Here is an 18,042-nt window from a genome sequence, read left to right on the forward strand (position 1 = left end):
TAACATTGTTACGTACGAAGTACTGAAGCTTAATTTCATTAATCAAGTTTCTTTTTTTTTTCAAAATGTAAACATCTTAATCAATAACAGACAATGAAACAATTAAGTCTACTTAAAGTACAACTCACCTGCAACTGTTCATCACAGGGTCACTTAACCGGCCTTGAACTTTGAACTTTGTAGGTCTGAGGTCAAGGTCATATATGTGCTGATTTCTGTTACAGATGGCATTAGTAGTCTAATGTTGTGGGGCTATCATCGAGTCGGATTTTGTCAGGCAGGGATGTCTGCCTCTTTCTCGCAAGTGAGTTCTCCGTGCTTGTTTTTACGAGTCCCTGTCAGTTGATTACGTTAATTTTAAGACCTTTGCATTTCAGGGTTGTAACCATGGTAACTTCTGATATGTAGCTTTACAAGAATTAGTTATGGGATTTTTCAAACCAAATTTTTCCTTGCATCTAGTTATTGTGGGACGCATTACAGAGTTCATAGTAAGGACAGTTAGAATGGGTCTATATAAGTAATCATTTGGTGCTAAGATTTAACTTAGATGTTGCTGAGAAAACAACAAGAACATATTTGTGTACACAACTGCAAATTCCTCTGCCTCCTTTGTTTAAGCATAAATTAGCTATTTTAGGAAGGGGCTTTTTTCATTTAATTAATTAGTTAATGTTATACAGATACAATCACCCTATCTCTTATAGCTGAGTATTATAGTAGCATTTAAGGGTATATACACAGACAATTTGCACATCTTATACCTTCTATATACAACTTACGTAAAAAGCATAGCAGCATAAAGCATAGGACTTGCCAGTGGGAGCATTGAAAAATTGTCATACATAAACAATTGTCACATCCTTCGATTCTTTCATATGTACATGTTCATATTGGAAGCATTGCAGCATAAATTCATTATAGCTTCATTATTGTAAGTGGGAGCGTTGTACTGAGACAGATGTTGCATCTTCTACCAAGTATAAACTGTTGCTTTAAAGGAGGGCGCACTTTAGTACAATGTTATACAGCCACAATCATCACATCATTTTCCTCTTATCTTACAGAGAGAGAGAGAGAGAGAGAGAGAGAGAGAGAGAGAGAGAGAGAGAGAGATTTTTGGAGAGAGAGAGAGAGAGAGAGAGAGAAGGAGAAAGCACATAAGTATATAATGTTGTTCATGCAGACACAATCACCACATTTTCCCTGCCTTTCATGCAAGCTCAGATAAAACCCTTATGTATACACCAACATTGCTTCATGGTAATCACATATGAGCATTGAGGCACAGATTACCGTACATATTTTTCTTTCTAATTCTAAAAATTCTCTCTGTAGTTGATAAGGTATCTTAATTATTACAATGTTATTTTGTTATGTGAGTTGATAATTAAATTGGTTACTAAGTGAATCTAAATGAAATACTATTTATTGGACCATTATTACATATTGTGATTTATTGTTCAGAAAGTGAGATACCCAATCTGAAATGACCTAATTGCTCAAATCTTAATTTCTTGCTTTTAAGTCTTATAGCTCCCTATTTAATTAAGTCTCTTGGTTATGCCTATCAACCCATGACCTTTATTAATCAGATTCCATTCAGCACACTTACATTGTTTTTCAAATCAAAATTGGCATGTTAAAAAATTTAAATGATAAAATCAAACACTTAATTTATAGAACCAGTGTTAAAAGTTCAAAAAAAGAAAATAAAACCCTGGAAATATGATATTAACATCCTACATGTATTTTCAAAAGTAAAATACTTTTTCCTAAAAAATGATCTTATTAATAAATAGCCATTAGAAACTTTTTTTTTGCTTGTCATAATTACTATGTAGAAGAAATTGTGATTGAACACAGGTGACAGATTTATGTATTGCAAGCAAACATGAGGGGCTATCTATGGGTGTGTTGATTTTGTAACATAAATATATAACATATACTGTACAACATATTCAGGCTGACCATAAAAGCTAATGACTTTAGAACGAGAGAGGGAATCAGTGTCCTATGATGCTATTATTTAACGGTAGTTGCTGTTTTGCCCCTTTAAGATATTGGTATAATACCATTCAGAATATTACTTAAGAAAATCATCATTATTTTAGAGCAACTGCAACTTTATTGAAAAATGAATGTACCGTATGTATGTGCTTAATTATCTACTAATTAATTTACCTAAGTTGTATAAATTATGGAAAGTTGTTGGATAATTTTGAAAGGATAAAAAAACCCATGACAAATTTACAATTGTCAATATTAGTTAGGAAGGGAAAATTTGTTACTATGGTTCATCTAAGATGGTAATGTAAAAACATTTTGCGTGGTTTGTTTTTTTGACACATTTATTCGCAGTACATATATGTAATGCAAATCATATTCTGTGTTTTGCCCTGGGTAAGTATGAATAATTAATAATTGTAATATACTGCTGTAGATGTAGGTGTATAATAGTGCAAGGATCAAATGTGCATTTAATTTGGTGAAATACCAGCAATATTAAGACTGTTTGTTGTTTCTGAATACAGGGAAATATTTTCTCCCATTTTATTTTCGCCCTCGTTGTCAGCGAGGGAATTTAAGACTTGGCAAAGTCCAATGTCTCGATCAAATTATCTCTCTTAAAACACAACTGTGTGGGGGCAAATTCAAGATGGGGCGAAAGTGATGGCATGATTAGAAGGGCGATAATTACATGGGGCGAAAATAACCCTGTATGTTTTACACTATTGTTGTCATATCATTAGTTAGTTGCAACTACAGATTTTGATTGTATTATATTATCATGTGTAATAGTTAGTTGCAACGTGATTTAAAACAACTATCTTGGTTAATTGCAATCATGAGTTCATTGTGTTTAATTAGTTAGTTAAAACAACAATTACATATACAGTAAAACCTCTTTATCTCGAACTAGATGGGACTTGTTAAAAACTTTGAGATATCTTAGTATGCGAGATATCAAGAGTAAAATACTTGAAGTTTAAGTGGTTTGGACCTACAAATCACTTCAAGATATCCATTGTATTCGTGATATCAGTGTTTGAGATACAGAAGTTCAACTGTAGTTAATTAGGTCTTTCCACCTTTCACGTGAAAGACCTGTTGTTTTCTTTATGTCTTATTTTCTTCTTCTTCTTCTTCTTCTTCTTCTTCTTCTTCTTTTTTTCTATTTAGCTCGGGGTGACTTTTTTATTATTAGAGTTATCCAAACAATTTAAACTTTATGTAATTGCTCATTAAAAGTTATGGTACCAATTGACCCTGTGTCAAAGAACTCCCAGAACTTACAGAGTTATTGCCCTTTGAGAAGAAAATGCTTGTTATCGCTACTCCTCTGAAACCATAAGAGATACGGATTTGGAACTTTTACCAATGTCTTCCTTACACTTAGATGGTTCTTCAATCTATTCATACCAAAAGGATTTGAGGCCCCCTTGTAGTAGTTATTGCCCCTGAAAGTATTTAAATTTCCATAAAATCACTTCCAACTTTTTTATTATTTATCATAGAGACTTCGGACCACTTGGGATGGAAGAGTCTACCTTGGCCGAACAAAATGACATAAAGGTCAAAGGTCAAGGTCATTTGAGAAGCTGTTAATTAACGAGTTTTTATATCTCTTTTGTTTAGGGTGGTAGAGAAAAACATTTTTATGGATGTAGTAGGACATCTTAAGACATTTTAAAATATAGCCCCTTGGCTCATACCTTTGAATAATTACAGAGTTATAGCCCCTATTGTACGAAATGCTTGTTATCGCTACTCCTCTGAAACCATAAGAGATGAAGACTTGGAACTTTTACCAACGTATTCAGTATACTTAGAGGGTTCTTCAATCTATTCATACCGAAAGGATCTGAGGCCCTCTTCTAGTAGTTATTCCCCCTGAAAGTTTTTAATTTTCTATAAAATCATTTCCAACTTTTTTATTATTTGTCGTACAGACTTCGGACCACTTGGAATAGAAGCGTCTACCTTGGCCAAACAAAATGACATAAAGGTCAAAGGTCAACGTCATTTAGAAGTCTTTTAATTAATGAATGTTCATATCATTTGAAATACAGAATTATAGTAAGGGTTTCAATAGCTTGCTGGATTGCGCAATAAGGTATTCAATTGGGTCAGCCAGGTATCACATCAAGTCCTGTGGTTACTCAGGTGGAACTTGTTATTCATTTTGTACAAAGACAGCTAGCCTGTAGAACACTCTCTTCTATTGTTAGCTTTACTGTTTATACGATTGTGTAAAGAATATTCACTTGGCTCAGTTTTGTTCATAGTAAGTGGAAAAAAATTCAGAAAAGTAATTAGATAAATCTTTACCGTTATATACAACATGGAATTTAAAAAAAAAAATGGCTTGATAATAATAAAAATAAAAAATCTCTTTTAAAACCATTTATCAATTAATGGCCTTGTGGTTTTCCCATTTTATAGTACAACATATATCATAGGTATAGTAATGTTTTGTAAATCTTATAGAGCAATCTAGAAATTCATTAAAATATTAGGTGGAAAGACCTCTAATTGTTCTCGAACAATTAGCCTACTAGTTGTATTAGTTATATGTAGTTGCAACAGAAGACTTTTGCAATAGGCCTATATATTTAGTTGATTGCATTAGGCCAATATTTAGTTATTTGCAACATATAACAGAAAGCTCATCAGCAACAACAGTTATTACTGTGTAATTAGCTTGGTGCAACATGATAGAAAAGATCTTCAATGCAAATAGAGAACTCTTAGAAAGCTGTATGAGTGTCATCAATGGCCGTGTAAAAACAAATAGTTCGTGGCATGTTAGAATGTTTGTACTTGATATTAGATGTAGATTATATGTGTAGATATTTAGTCTCAGACTTCGTGGAAACGGCTCTATCCCCCTCACTCTCTCGATCCACTCTATATTTACACACACTGCACTCTTTAATACACACTTTTACTTATCTGTCCATGCTCACAAAATTTAAGGTACCGTACTCGGCATCTGCACAATGATATCTCTGTGTTCTTTTAAACTAGTTGAAATTGAATAAAATGTCTTTCAATTTGCAACATTTTACTGTCAATTTACGATATCAGCTGTCAAGCTGTTTTTTTCTTTTATGATTAACCTGTATGTTGTATGTATGGACTTTTTCAGAACGGAAGTCGAATTTTGATTGGTGCTCCTGGGGCCTTCTACTGGCAAGGTACTAGACAGTTGATGTCTGTTCTTAATCTCGGAAAATAAAATTTGTTGACTTGATGTCTATTTCAATATTCAAGATAGCAAGCATAATTATACTTCAGCTGTGTATTCCTTAATGACCCCACCCCCCACCACCAAAAAAAAAAATACATTAACCAGAAAATCCCTCTGACAAAGATCCTGCATTCCACCAAATTGAAAAAAGAAATAAAGAAAGAATAATTCTGAACTTGAGCTGTTCTACGTGTATTTCCTTTAACAACAGGAGATGAATTGTAAGATAAATCTTTAGTTTTGTTATGCAGGTCAGGTGTACAATTACTGGCTGGACCTTAACAACAACAAACTGTCGACAAGGGAAGAAGGTGCCACTGAGGATAACAAATACAGAGGTGAGAGTCAAAGGTCAAAGGTTAAGAGAGTGTCAAATCCAGAGGTCAAAGTTGACAGTTTAAGGTCATATTTATATGAACATAGCATTGAATGATTATACCAGGTAAATAAATTAATAATGCATATTCCTATGTAAAAAGAAAGACTTTCAATAACCATGTTGCCAGCAAATTGAATTGTAAGAAATGGACTCATGAGCTTTTTCTACATAACACAGTATGCTCCACTTAGCTTCCTGTTTACTGCTGGATATATCTAATAGATTTCTTGATCATTCTTTTTTCTCTTCTTGGTTACAGGATATTCGTCTGCTGTTGGCAATTTTGATGACGACAATATGGAAGGTAAGATTCCACTATTTTTTCCTTGGAATTTCGGCTAAGCACTGTGTTTGAAATTTTGGCCCTATGTTGGATATAGTAATGAACAGTCTGTATGATCAACTCCTCTTAAACTGCTGTATGGAATTTAGTGAAACTTTGTAGGCATTTAGGACACAATGTGTAAATGTACATATTATCAGGAAAATTTGATTCCATTATTTCCTGGAAATTTCGGACCTTTTGAACTTAGAATGTTTTTAGTTCTTATAAGACAGATAATTGATGACTGTAGCTATTTGCAGGGAGTTTTTTGCAAGTAATGCCTGTTATCAAATTATTTTGTGTATTTTTTGTATACCTTGCTATTCATAATGTGTATTATGACAAGTAATAGGGGAGCTTTGGGTATGTGCTCACTTTTTCTTTTATTTGATATTCTTTTGTGTAAAATTATAATATTATATATTTTACTCAGGACTTATATAGACGTTGTTTTGTGTTTGAACCCTTGGGCAACTATAACTTTAAATTTTTAAGTTTTAAATTTTTTTTTGCATACTAGATACCGGTATTCAATTTTTAGCTCACCTGAACCGAAGGTTCAAGTGAGCTTTTCTGATCACCCGTTGTCCGTCGTCCGTCCGTCCGTCCGTCTGTCCGTCTGTCTGTCCGTCCGTCTGTAAACTTTTCACATTTTCAACTTCTTCTCAAAAACCACTGGGCCAAATTTAACCAAATTTGGTACAAAGCATCCTTATGGAAAGGGGATTATAAATTGTTAAAATAAAGGGCACAGCCCTTTTCAAAAGGGAGATAATTGCGAAACAGTGAGTATAGGGTGCATGTCTTTAAAAATCTTCTTCTCAAGAACCACTGCACCAGAAATGCCAATATTTACACAAAAGCTTGTATATATAGTGAAGATTCTAAATTGTAAAAATCGTGACCCTCGGACCAAAACTGGGGCCCCAGGCGGGGTTCAAAGTTTAACATAGAAATACATAGGAAAATGTTTTAAAAATCTTCTTCTCAAGAACCACTGCACCAGAAATGCCAATATTTACACAAAAGCTTGTATATATAGTGAAGATTCTAAATTGTATAAATCGTGACCCTCGGACCAAAACTGGGGCCCCAGGCGGGGTTCAAAGTTTAACATATATAGAAATACATAGGAAAATGTTTAAAAAATCTTCTTCTCAAGAACCACTGCACCAGAAATGCCAATATTTACACAAAAGCTTGTATACATAGTGAAGATTCTAAATTGTAAAAATCGTGACCCTCGGACCAAAACTGGGGCCCCAGGCGGGGTTCAAAGTTTAACATAGAAATACATAGGAAAATGTTTAAAAAATCTTCTTCTCAAGAACCACTGCACCAGGAATGCCAATATTTACACAAAAGCTTGTATATATAGTGAAGATTCTAAATTGTAAAAATCGTGACCCTCGGACCAAAACTGGGGCCCCAGGCGGGGTTCAAAGTTTAACATAGAAATACATAGGAAAATGTTTAAAAAATCTTCTTCTCAAGAACCACTGCACCAGAAATGCCAATATTTACACAAAAGCTTGTATATATAGTGAAGATTCTAAATTGTAAAAAGCGTGACCCTCGGACCAAAACTGGGGCCCCAGGCGGGGATCAAAATTTAACATAGAACTACATATGAAAAATGTTTAAAAATTTTCTTCTCAAGAACCACTTCACCAAAAATGCCAATACATACACAAAAGGTTGTATATATAGTAAAGATTGTAAAAATCGTGACCCCCGAAAAAAAAATTGGGGCCCCAGGAGGGGTTTAGATTTTAACATATATAGGAAAATGTTTTAAAATCTTCTCAAGAACCATCGTGCAACTGTTTGGGATATTACTATGCATACATGTACATCCTTAAATAATGTAGATTCAAAAAATTGTAACTCCCGGACAATTGATGGGCACCAAGAGGGGTTCAAAATTTAAACATTTTAAAAAACAAAGGAAAAGTTTAAAATTTTCTTCTCAAGAACTACAATGTTTTAGTTAGTGGAATATCTATGCATGCATCCTTCGCTTATGTAGATTCCTAATTCGTAAAATCGTGACCCCCGGACCAATAATGGGGCCCCAAGATGGGGTCAAAGTTTATTATAGAAATATAAAGGTAACAGGTTAAAAAATCTTCTTCTCGAGAACTACAATGCTTCAATTTGTGAGATTACTATCATGCATACAACCTTGGATAATGAAGGTTCGACAGTTTTAAAATAGTGACCCCTGGACTAATACTAGGGACCCAAGATGGGTTTAAAGTTAAATGTAGAAGTACCGATATATATGGAAAATGTTTAAAAATCTTCTTTTCGAGAACTACAATGCATCAATTTGTCAGATAACTACGTAAGCACCCTCAAATAGTGTAGATTCGAAATTATAAAAGCTGTGACCTCAATCTAATACTGGGGCCCCAAGAGGTGTTCAAAGTTTAGCATAGAAATATAGAGGGAAAATGTTGAAAAATCTTTTTCTAGGGAACTATAATGCTTCAGCTTGTGAGATAACTATGCAAGCATCCTTAAATAATGTAGATTCCAAATAATTAAAACTTTAGCACTGGACTAATACTGTGGCCCCAAAAGGGGTTCAAAGTTTAACATAGAAAGATATATTGAAAATGTTTTTAAAAAGTTCTTCTCGAGAACTATAATGCTACAGTTTGTGAGATTACTATGCAAGGATCCTCAAATTGTGTAAACTCTAATGTAGTGGAACCAAGAGTTATCTTTCTTAATGTTCTGTACAGTCTGAGAGTTATTCCTCTTGAAGTGGAACTCTTCTACGTTCAGTTTTTCAGGTTGTGTACGTGCGGTCCCACCGCAGTGCTACACATTTTCATTCCTTTTTTACTATTTATGTTGTTCAAGCCAACCATAAACCTCGGACCATTACTGGGTCCCCAGAAAGGGTTTCAATGTTTAAAATAGAAAAAGCATATGCTACGAAATGTAATGTTACAAGGAACTGCTGTTCAGGTGAGCGATGTGGCCCATGGGCCTCTTGTTATATATATAATCTTTAACATATGTACCGTTATAATGACTTTTTCAGACTTCTACTTTTGGGCAATTATGACTTTATTTTTTACAGATACATATCTATATTTTATTTACTAAAAATCATGCCATACATTGCATATTATTCATTTTCTCTGTTAGTGTGTAGGTTATTATTATTATTAATTTTTTTGTTTGTTTTGTTTTTGTTTTTGTTTTTTTTTTGTTTTTTTACATGTACCTTTGTATGCCCAAAAGGGCCCAGAATTTGGAAATAAAATTATCTTATCTCTTTTCAGACTACGTGGTTGGTATTCCTCGCGCTGAAGGACTTATGGGAATGGTAAGTGGTCATAACATCCTTATACACATTCAAGGAAAAAGCTCGGCTTTCTGATCGGTGTTTTGTAGTCCATTTAGATCATTCGGAAAATGTCTTAATACACAGATCTCTTATAAGTTCTTTCAAGAGCACACACTTAATGGAGCCCTCGACACAGCACTTGCGTGCCTTGAAGTGAATGTTGGGTTTTCTATATATACATGTATACTGTACAGAAAAAGGAAAAAAATTCAATATTGGATTACTCTGGTAAAAAAGACCAGTCATGTAATGAAGGTAAAATGAATACAAGTTAGAGCTCTTAATTTTTAACACTATGTGTACAGCCCATACTTGCCTTGAAGTGAATATCTGGTTTCTTTTAAAGTGTACAGAAAAAAAAGAAGAAAGTGATATAATAACATTTAGTTTACACTAATACAGGACCAGTCTTGTAGCAAAAAAACCCAAAAAACTTACGAGAGCTGGGTGGTCATTGCCATTTTTAGATTTGTGGAATCATCATTGTTTGTGAGGGGCCAGTCTTTGTGGCGTTCATGAGTAACCTTTGCCCACGAATTTACATCTACAAGCATTTGATTAATATTTATTAAAATTATCACAAACTTCGTTGTTACCAACAAAAATACCTCCCCATGAACTAGGAAGATGTTGGCTTTCACGAAAATTGACCCCAACAAATAAAAATAATTCACAGTATTTTTAACTCCTTTTGATGAAGAGCTTTATAAGAATATATAGGAAACTATTCAACTTTAAACTTAAAGTGTTTGCCATTTTTACTTTACGGTCAACTTAAATATAGTTTAATATGACCAAAAACATCATATCGGAATAAGGAGTTTAACATTCTGTGAATCATTTTTTATTTGTGGGGGTCAATTTTTCGTGGAAAGCCAACACGCATTTTCCTGGTTCATAGGGAAGTCATTTTGTTGGTTACAAGTTCGTCAAATACTGTGGTTTCATCAATATTTGTTGAATACTAATTCCGTTGGATTTCGTTGTTTAGTTGATCCACGAAGTTAAATGTTCATTGAAGTGCAATTTTTATTAACATTTTGTATTGATAGGGTCATTGGCAACGAATTTACGTATCCTTGAAACGGTAATTTTTACTTTATCCATGAAAATTGATGCCCTTGAATATTAATGAAACCACAGTACCGGTACTATTCAATTTTAAAATAGATCTGAAGGGTTAATTTGTAGACCGTATCCAGTGTCCTTAAAACGTAGAGCGAGAGTAGTTGACCATTAGAAATATTGACAATGCTAAATATTTAATCCATTACAAAACTGGCATTACATTTTCATCAAAATTATTTTGTAAACACCCATTTGGAGTTAAATTTTTAACCACACCCTCGCCCATGTTTTTGCTAAGAGATTTAGTTTAAGATTTTGGGTGTGAAAATCTTGAAAAGCCAGATTTATTTGTTACGTTTTTATTTTTTTCGTTAACTTGATATAAACACTATATTTGTAAGCATTCCTACATAAATTAGAAGGAGGCGATTTGATGCAAATCAATTCCAGTTTGACTGCATGAACAAATAAGAAGTTAAAAGGAAAAAAATATTACCTTAAGGAACTTACGACCTTGCGGAAATTGTCAAAAGTGCAGGAAACATGTTCTTCAGATATACATGTACGTGCATTTACAAATGCATAATATTTACATGTTTATTGACTCAGAAGCAAAAAATGTACATCAAAACAAATGCATAACATTTACATGGTTATTGACTCAGAAGCAAAAAATGTACATCAAAAATTAAAATCTGTTTACCTTGAATGACATTAAAGATTAAAATTATGATACCGCATTTAGCATTTTGTGACTAAACAAATATAAGTTTAAGATTGTAAGTGCTTTTCTGCAATCTGAATGCTCTAACTTGAAAATCTTGTTTAAAATATATATATATTTTTCCATTTCTATTTTTAGGTTCAGATTTACAACCAGAATCTACAACCTATTAAGAATATAACAGGAAAACAGGTAATAGTTGGTGAAACTGACACCCAGGTGTAATAATCCTCTGTATAACTTTGAGTACCATAAAACCCACCATTAGTCTTGCTTCTCTTGAGGAAAGAAAATGGTATCTGACAATATTATTCTGGCAACATATAATTATAATAACAGACTTTAAGCATTGCCCAGCTGTACTTTGTCACCCTTTGTCAAATATCTCCTGACATTTTGATAGACACAGAATGAATTTCTTTAAATGCCACATACTTTACAATTATATATTCAGGTTTTGGATACATCAGAAGAATTTTGGCTGACTTTGAAATTTTCATTAATCAAGCAAATCAAAATCGTTTTTTGGATTTGTTGCCATTTTTTGCCTTGGTAAATTGTTTTGATTTGTACACCAAACTAGTTAACTTTTGCAGCAGGTAAATTTATTTTAATAATCGGTTGTGCAAGATGTAATCCACCTGGTGGTAGAAAGACGACCCCCCCCCCCCCCCAAAAAAAAACAAAACCCAAAAAACCCAAAAACCCAAACCCTATTGTATATGTACCATATTGTTGTTTTGGGCACTGAAAAACAGGCCAAAAATTGAACCTATCAGCAGTGGTGATGTTTCATCACAAGGAACAATATCTCGAATCGAACTTAAATAAAAATCAAATGTTTATTCAATCAGGCTGCTTTGTATTTAAGGCCTTCTTTTTTGTATATGCACATAACTTCATAAGCATGTCCAGTTGACCTTGAATATTGACCTTGATTTGTTCTTTTCAGATAGGAGCGTACTTTGGATATGCTGTGGCAGTCGAGGATCTCAATGGAGACCAGTAAGTATTAGTTAAGCATATGATCTACCTTATTTCTTCTTTTCCCCATATGTTGTTGCTAAAAAATATTTTATTTGAAACATTTGACTTTATTATATGATTGAATCATAAGTAATATAATTGTTTGTGATGACAAATTTCTGCAATACATGTATTATCAAGGATTCTATGTTTCAAAGCTTAATTAATAAGCAAATTAACACATTAGTAGACTAGTTCATGATGAGAAATATTGAAGATGACAAAGTTCTTGGAAATCTCATAGAATTTTCTCACACGTAAATAAAGTTTGGTTTACAGTGCATTGAATTTCATAGAATTTCTGTACTGTTTCAGACTTGATGATATCATTGTTGGAGCCCCTATGCACTCAGACAAGGATTCGTCTTCCTATGACACCGGCCGGGTCTACATATACTATCAAGATTTTAGGGTAAGTCACACACCACACACTGAGTATCCAGGAGGGAGGGGGGGGGGGGGGGGGGGGGGGAGAGAGAGAGAGAGAGAGAGAGAGGGGAGAGAGAGAGAGAGAGAGAGAGAGAGAGAGAGAGAGAGAGAGAGAGAGAGCATTTCTTCAAATTTTTCAAAAATTGGAAGAAAGTTAAAAAAAGATATCCAAAACCATTTGCTCCATGCACTAAATACCAGTAGAGAGAGCGTGAAAGAGAGAGACAGAGAGAGGGAGGATAGAGAGAGAGAGAGGAAGAGAGAATCATGAAGTTGAAAACTTAAAATTTGATTTATAACCTATCAAATACGACCTGGACTGTGATCAAATCTATCATATAGGCTTTATTGGATTTTTTCAACCCAACTGTGTTTGATCACCTCATAATATTCAAAGAATAATTTCTTATTCCTTAATTAAAATCATTAGTTTTGGTTTGAATAAACCATTTCTTTGTTGTCATTAAACTTCTAACTGATACGGTGGGAATTACTATTTTAATCATGAAAATAGTGAGGAATTGATCCTTTATGCAATCACTGTATACTGCGTCTGGCTGCAAGGAAATCTCGCCATTCATACTCTTAAAAGTCATTTATATGGGGAAAGAGAGAATAACTGTGCTATAAAATCGTTATAGGGAGTTTTTGAGTCAGAAGGAGCGGACCTTGTAAGTACACTATATAGCTCTCAGGGAGGCGGATTTTAGCTGCAGTTCATTTTTGCCTGCTTTGTTTTCTCTTTTCTTTTTTCATTTCAATCATAATTTTCATTTCTACTAAGTTTTTATAATCAGTGTTTCTGCACATCAAGATACATGTATTATAAACTGCACAGATTAAGTTATCTATTCTGTAATAAAATTCTTGTCTGATCATGCAACAATAGGCATTTGAGATGATTAACAGTTAATGAAAAATTATTATTTATTAAACTTTGAACCATAAGCTCATCACTATTGTACAAGTATAAACATATGCAAGGCACGCAAAATGCGAAGCCACTAGTAGTCTTCAGAGAGTCTAGCTGGCTTTTTGGACTCGCTCCAAATTTTCATTTGCCTCACATTGTTGAATCCTGATCCCAATCAAGAATTATAATGTATGTGTTACGTCAGTTAAACAATGATAATCTTGTGTAAAAATTTTGCATATATACTCTTTCTGGTTGTTAGAATTGCCAGCATTGAATGGATTTTTCAGTTTCATATAATAGAATTAATTTTCTCCATTCAACCATGAACAAACTCATTGGCTGCAATAAGTGTTTTGGATGTGTGAAGTGAAGATCTTTGTTGCTATGTTTATTCACTGTGTATTTATATTGACCCAAGTCAATTATGTTAGCTCTCATTTGATTGGATCATTTCAAATTGCTATCTTCCTGTAAGTGGAAAGGAACCAATGAAAATATGACATGCATTGTTTAGGAAAACAAGTAATTTTGAGGAAGTGTATTCAGGTCCTCTGTAATTTTATGCATGGATGAAATGTCTGTTTTGTTCATTGCAAGTATTATGACAATTACATATTAACTTAATTAGTTGCATTGTGTTAATTAAGGTACAATGTTAAAATTAAACACACTTTACCACCTTTAAGTCAATATCTACAGAAAAACAAGTCAAACCATATTGACCCATGACCTATTTATGCTTAGTTTGAAGTGAGTTGCATTCTCCCTTTATCTGAAATTATATAATAAACCTTAAAAGTGCAGGAAATCTTGTTACAGGCAAGACAAATCAAAATTTTTGTCTCTGGCATTTTCCTCTAAACATGCATGTACATTTTACTAGACTAGCTCAAATGCAGCATTTTTATCCTTTGGAAAAATACATCGAACTAAACAAACTATGAAGTGATTAAATGTTCCGTTAATTTTAATTTTGGTTAAACAGAGGAAGTTCCGACAGAAGAAGAAGGACATTCTGGAAGGATACGAGCCTAAATCCAGATTTGGGAGTGCAATATCCGGCTTAGGAGACATCAACCTGGATACATACAAAGGTACATAAACATTTGACCATCCAAGAAATGACAAGTTATCTTTACAGAGGCTGGATCACAGGCACCTGATGTTATTATTCTTCTCGTTATAAAAACATGTGCCCCCTACCGATAATTATTACGTAAGGGTGTATCCTTTTTTATTATTAATTAATGCTTGTCCTTGGATTCAATTTCTGTGCTTATCAGATGTGGGGGTTTAAGTTTTGTGGGTATTCCTTAATACCCACGAATTAACATACAAAACAAATAATGAAACACAGTCTTTATTCAGTACACATAGAAGCAAATCCTCATCTTTACAAACCCTTACAAAATTGACAATCGAAGAAAATTCTCTCCTTACCATATCCAATAATTTCACAGTTTTTGGCAAATCCTAGATTTATAGTTCTTGTTTTAATAAGCAGGAATCAAATATTTTATAAAAAAATTTGACATGTTTGCATGTAGGCCTTTACTGTGGTTTCATTAATATTCAAGGGTATCAATTTTCGTGGATATAGGAAAAATCATAGTTTCGAGGATACGGAAATTCATGGCCAATGACCCTATCAATAAAAAAAGCTAATTGAAATTGCACTTCAATGAACATTTAATTTCGTTAATCAACTTACCAATGAAATCCACGAAAATTGGTATTCAACGAATATTGATGAAACCACAGTATTCAACCTGATTATTAACAACTACGTGTATTTGTTATCTTTAGATTTGGCAGTAGGGGCCCCTTACGGGGGAGTGGAGGGGAGAGGAGTGGTCTACATCTATGTGGGGTCCATGGAGGGAATCATCACAGACGTCTCCCAGGTTCTGCAGGGGAAGGATATCGGATACCAACTCTCGACATTCGGATTCTCCATCTCCGGCGGACACGACCTGGACAAAAACGGCTATCCAGGTACGTTTGTCACAGGAAACACCACATCACTGTTTAGAAAGCCTGTGGTGGTGATTTAGAAAAATCTTACAAGGGGGGGGGGGAGGGGAGAGGAGAAGGGTCAGAGGGTAATTTTGTTTGTTTTGGGGGGGGGGTGTCTGAGGCCAATTTTTTGGTAATGAATAATGTGATTTTTAATAAGTTTGAATTTTCCAGGGGAAGGGGGTGGAGTCCCTCCTCTAGATCTCTGCATGAGAGGAAATATGTGCACATCATCAAAGTTTCAGTTTCATATGCACACAGTAAATGTTAAATCTTTTTACTTCTATATTTCGGAAGGTCGGTATAGCACTCACACTGTTGAGGTCCTTGAGATAAACAATATTTTTAAATTTTTGTTTTACAGATTTGGTTGTTGGAGCGTACCAAGCAGACACTGCTGTATTCATCAAGTAAGTATTGGCCTCATAATGACATGAAAACTTACAATACACGATTCTGTTGCATCTGACAGATGATAGAGCTCAAAGAGAGAGGGTGAGATGAAAAAATTTGGGGAGCTAACTTTCATCATTCTGTTGATACAACTTTATCATGGCAGTGACTGATTCTTACTTTAATGTAAAATAAATCCAGACTAATCCTCTGGGTCCCTCCAATTCTCCTTTGATTGAGAGCTAACTTTTATGATTCTGTTTATGCAACTAAATGTAAAACGTGGTTTCATTAAATTTCACTACTGTATCATAAAACAGATCCAGACCAACACTGTAAATTCCTAATTACAGGCGCGGAATTAATATCCGCGTAAAATCGCGAGAAGAATCTTTCGCGAATTTTAAAATCTCGCCATTATTTTCTGAGAGTTGAAAACTATAAGAAGTAAGGAGAAAAGTTCAACGTTCGTGATTTTCTATTCTCACGATTTGATACACACTAGCGATATCACAGAATTAAGTACTCGCGTAATATAAGGAATTAACAGTAGTTTGTATAGATCCAATTCTTCTTTGATTGGGCCATCCTTAAAAAAATGTTCATTTGGAATTGCCGGCTGGAAGTTTCTAGACCCAGGAGGGAGGGAGGGATATTTTAATAATATTTTTTAAATTTGAAGTTGAACTAAAAAGTGGTAGAAAGTAAAAATCTTCATTAAAAAAAATTCTTTCGTTTTTGCTAATAGAATTTTAAAAGCGAGGAGTATTTCAATGAAACAGGAGGCAATTCCAATAAACAATTATTTTATTTTAGCCTTAGAAGCTAAATTTAATTATTCTCCTAATGCATGTACAACTATAATGGTTTAATATGGTTCTGATAAATTTTACTCTATCATTTAAAACAGATCCAGACCGATCGTCCGGGTCGCTCCAAGCCTCCGGCTGGAACCGGATATCATCAAACTGGAGGAGAAAAACAAGAACTGTAAAATAGGAGAGGATCCGTACAAGATCAATGTACCATGGTAAGTATGCATGTCACAATGAAGGGGAGGTAACCTGTTAAAGAAAGGGAATGTACAGATTATACTGGGCTTAATTATTAAATGTACATAGAATTATTGAAGATACAGTCAAACTTCGTTATCTCAAACTAGTGGGGATCGTTTAAAAACGTTGAGATATCCCAAGTATTCGAGATATCAAGGTTAAGTTACTTAAAAGAATAAGGGGTTTGGAATTACAGATCACTTCGACATATCAATTGTAATGGAGATATCAGTGATAGAGATATCAAAGTTCAACTGTATTTGTAATCAAAAATCTCTCTCTTGCAGTTTGATGGTGAGGACTTGTGTAGAATACAGCGGTGTTGGAGTGAGTAATGAGCTAGGTATGCACAATTTTTTTGGCTATAAGTACTGTAAATTCCTAATTAAACGCGAGGATTAATATTAACATAAAATCGCGAGAACCATCCTTCAGGGATTTTAAAATCTCGCTATTATTATTTTCTGAGAGTTGAAACCTATAAGAAATAAGGAGAAAAGTTCAACGTTCGCAATTTTATATTCTCGCGATTTGATACAAACCAGCAGGGTCGCGGAATTAAGTACTCGCGTAATATAAGGAATTTACAGTATTTGCTTTTTATTTATGGAATAAGGGATCATTCTTTGATTGTAATGAGGTGATCAAATACGGGGCTGTTCAAATCCAATAAAGCTCGATAGGCTTTATGGTAGATCTGATTACGGATCATACTCGACGGTATTTGATCTCTTCTTAATAATCAAAGAATGATTCCTTGTTAATACTTGGATTAATTTTCAGCAATTGTACAATTTTATGTTAAAATAGTCATTAATGAACTGTATTGGGCCATACATTACAAAATGGATGGGTAGTGTTATCACAGACATCCGAGACACTGAAAAATGTAAATATTTAAGGGGAAAGGGGGATAAAAAGAATGACAAAAAATGATCCCTTTACTAGCTAGTACAGTTAGACTTGGTTATATCAAAATTATAGGGAACAGTGGATATACCTTTCTATGTCTACAATTTGTTATATCTGTATAGCTATTTCTTCAAATTATGTATAGGGAAATAGAAATGCATGTATACATCTTTTATTTCAC

At 33.9% G+C, this 18,042-nt stretch overlaps 1 protein-coding gene across 5 annotated transcripts in view; it reads left to right on the forward strand.

The window, feature by feature from the left end:
* Positions 1-18,042, forward strand: part of LOC105345532 (integrin alpha-8) — a 41,409-nt gene that overhangs the window by 13,401 nt on the left and 9,966 nt on the right. For 3 of the 5 annotated variants that reach the window (XM_034454756.2, XM_034454758.2, XM_034454762.2), the window contains 14 exons: positions 225-304; positions 5,153-5,201; positions 5,506-5,592; positions 5,893-5,937; positions 9,258-9,301; positions 11,253-11,306; positions 12,067-12,119; positions 12,456-12,552; positions 13,211-13,240; positions 14,471-14,579; positions 15,292-15,480; positions 15,866-15,911; positions 16,805-16,924; positions 17,237-17,292. In XM_034454756.2, the coding sequence (XP_034310647.2) occupies positions 225-304; positions 5,153-5,201; positions 5,506-5,592; positions 5,893-5,937; positions 9,258-9,301; positions 11,253-11,306; positions 12,067-12,119; positions 12,456-12,552; positions 13,211-13,240; positions 14,471-14,579; positions 15,292-15,480; positions 15,866-15,911; positions 16,805-16,924; positions 17,237-17,292 (1,059 nt within the window). The remainder of the gene's footprint in view (positions 1-224; positions 305-5,152; positions 5,202-5,505; positions 5,593-5,892; positions 5,938-9,257; positions 9,302-11,252; positions 11,307-12,066; positions 12,120-12,455; positions 12,553-13,210; positions 13,241-14,470; positions 14,580-15,291; positions 15,481-15,865; positions 15,912-16,804; positions 16,925-17,236; positions 17,293-18,042) is intronic. The other 2 variants (XM_034454759.2, XM_034454757.2) reach the window with 2 other exon arrangements.

The sequence above is a fragment of the Magallana gigas genome, chromosome 10 (genome assembly GCF_963853765.1).
Source record: "Magallana gigas chromosome 10, xbMagGiga1.1, whole genome shotgun sequence".
Classification (NCBI taxonomy): Eukaryota; Metazoa; Mollusca; class Bivalvia; order Ostreida; family Ostreidae; genus Magallana; species Magallana gigas.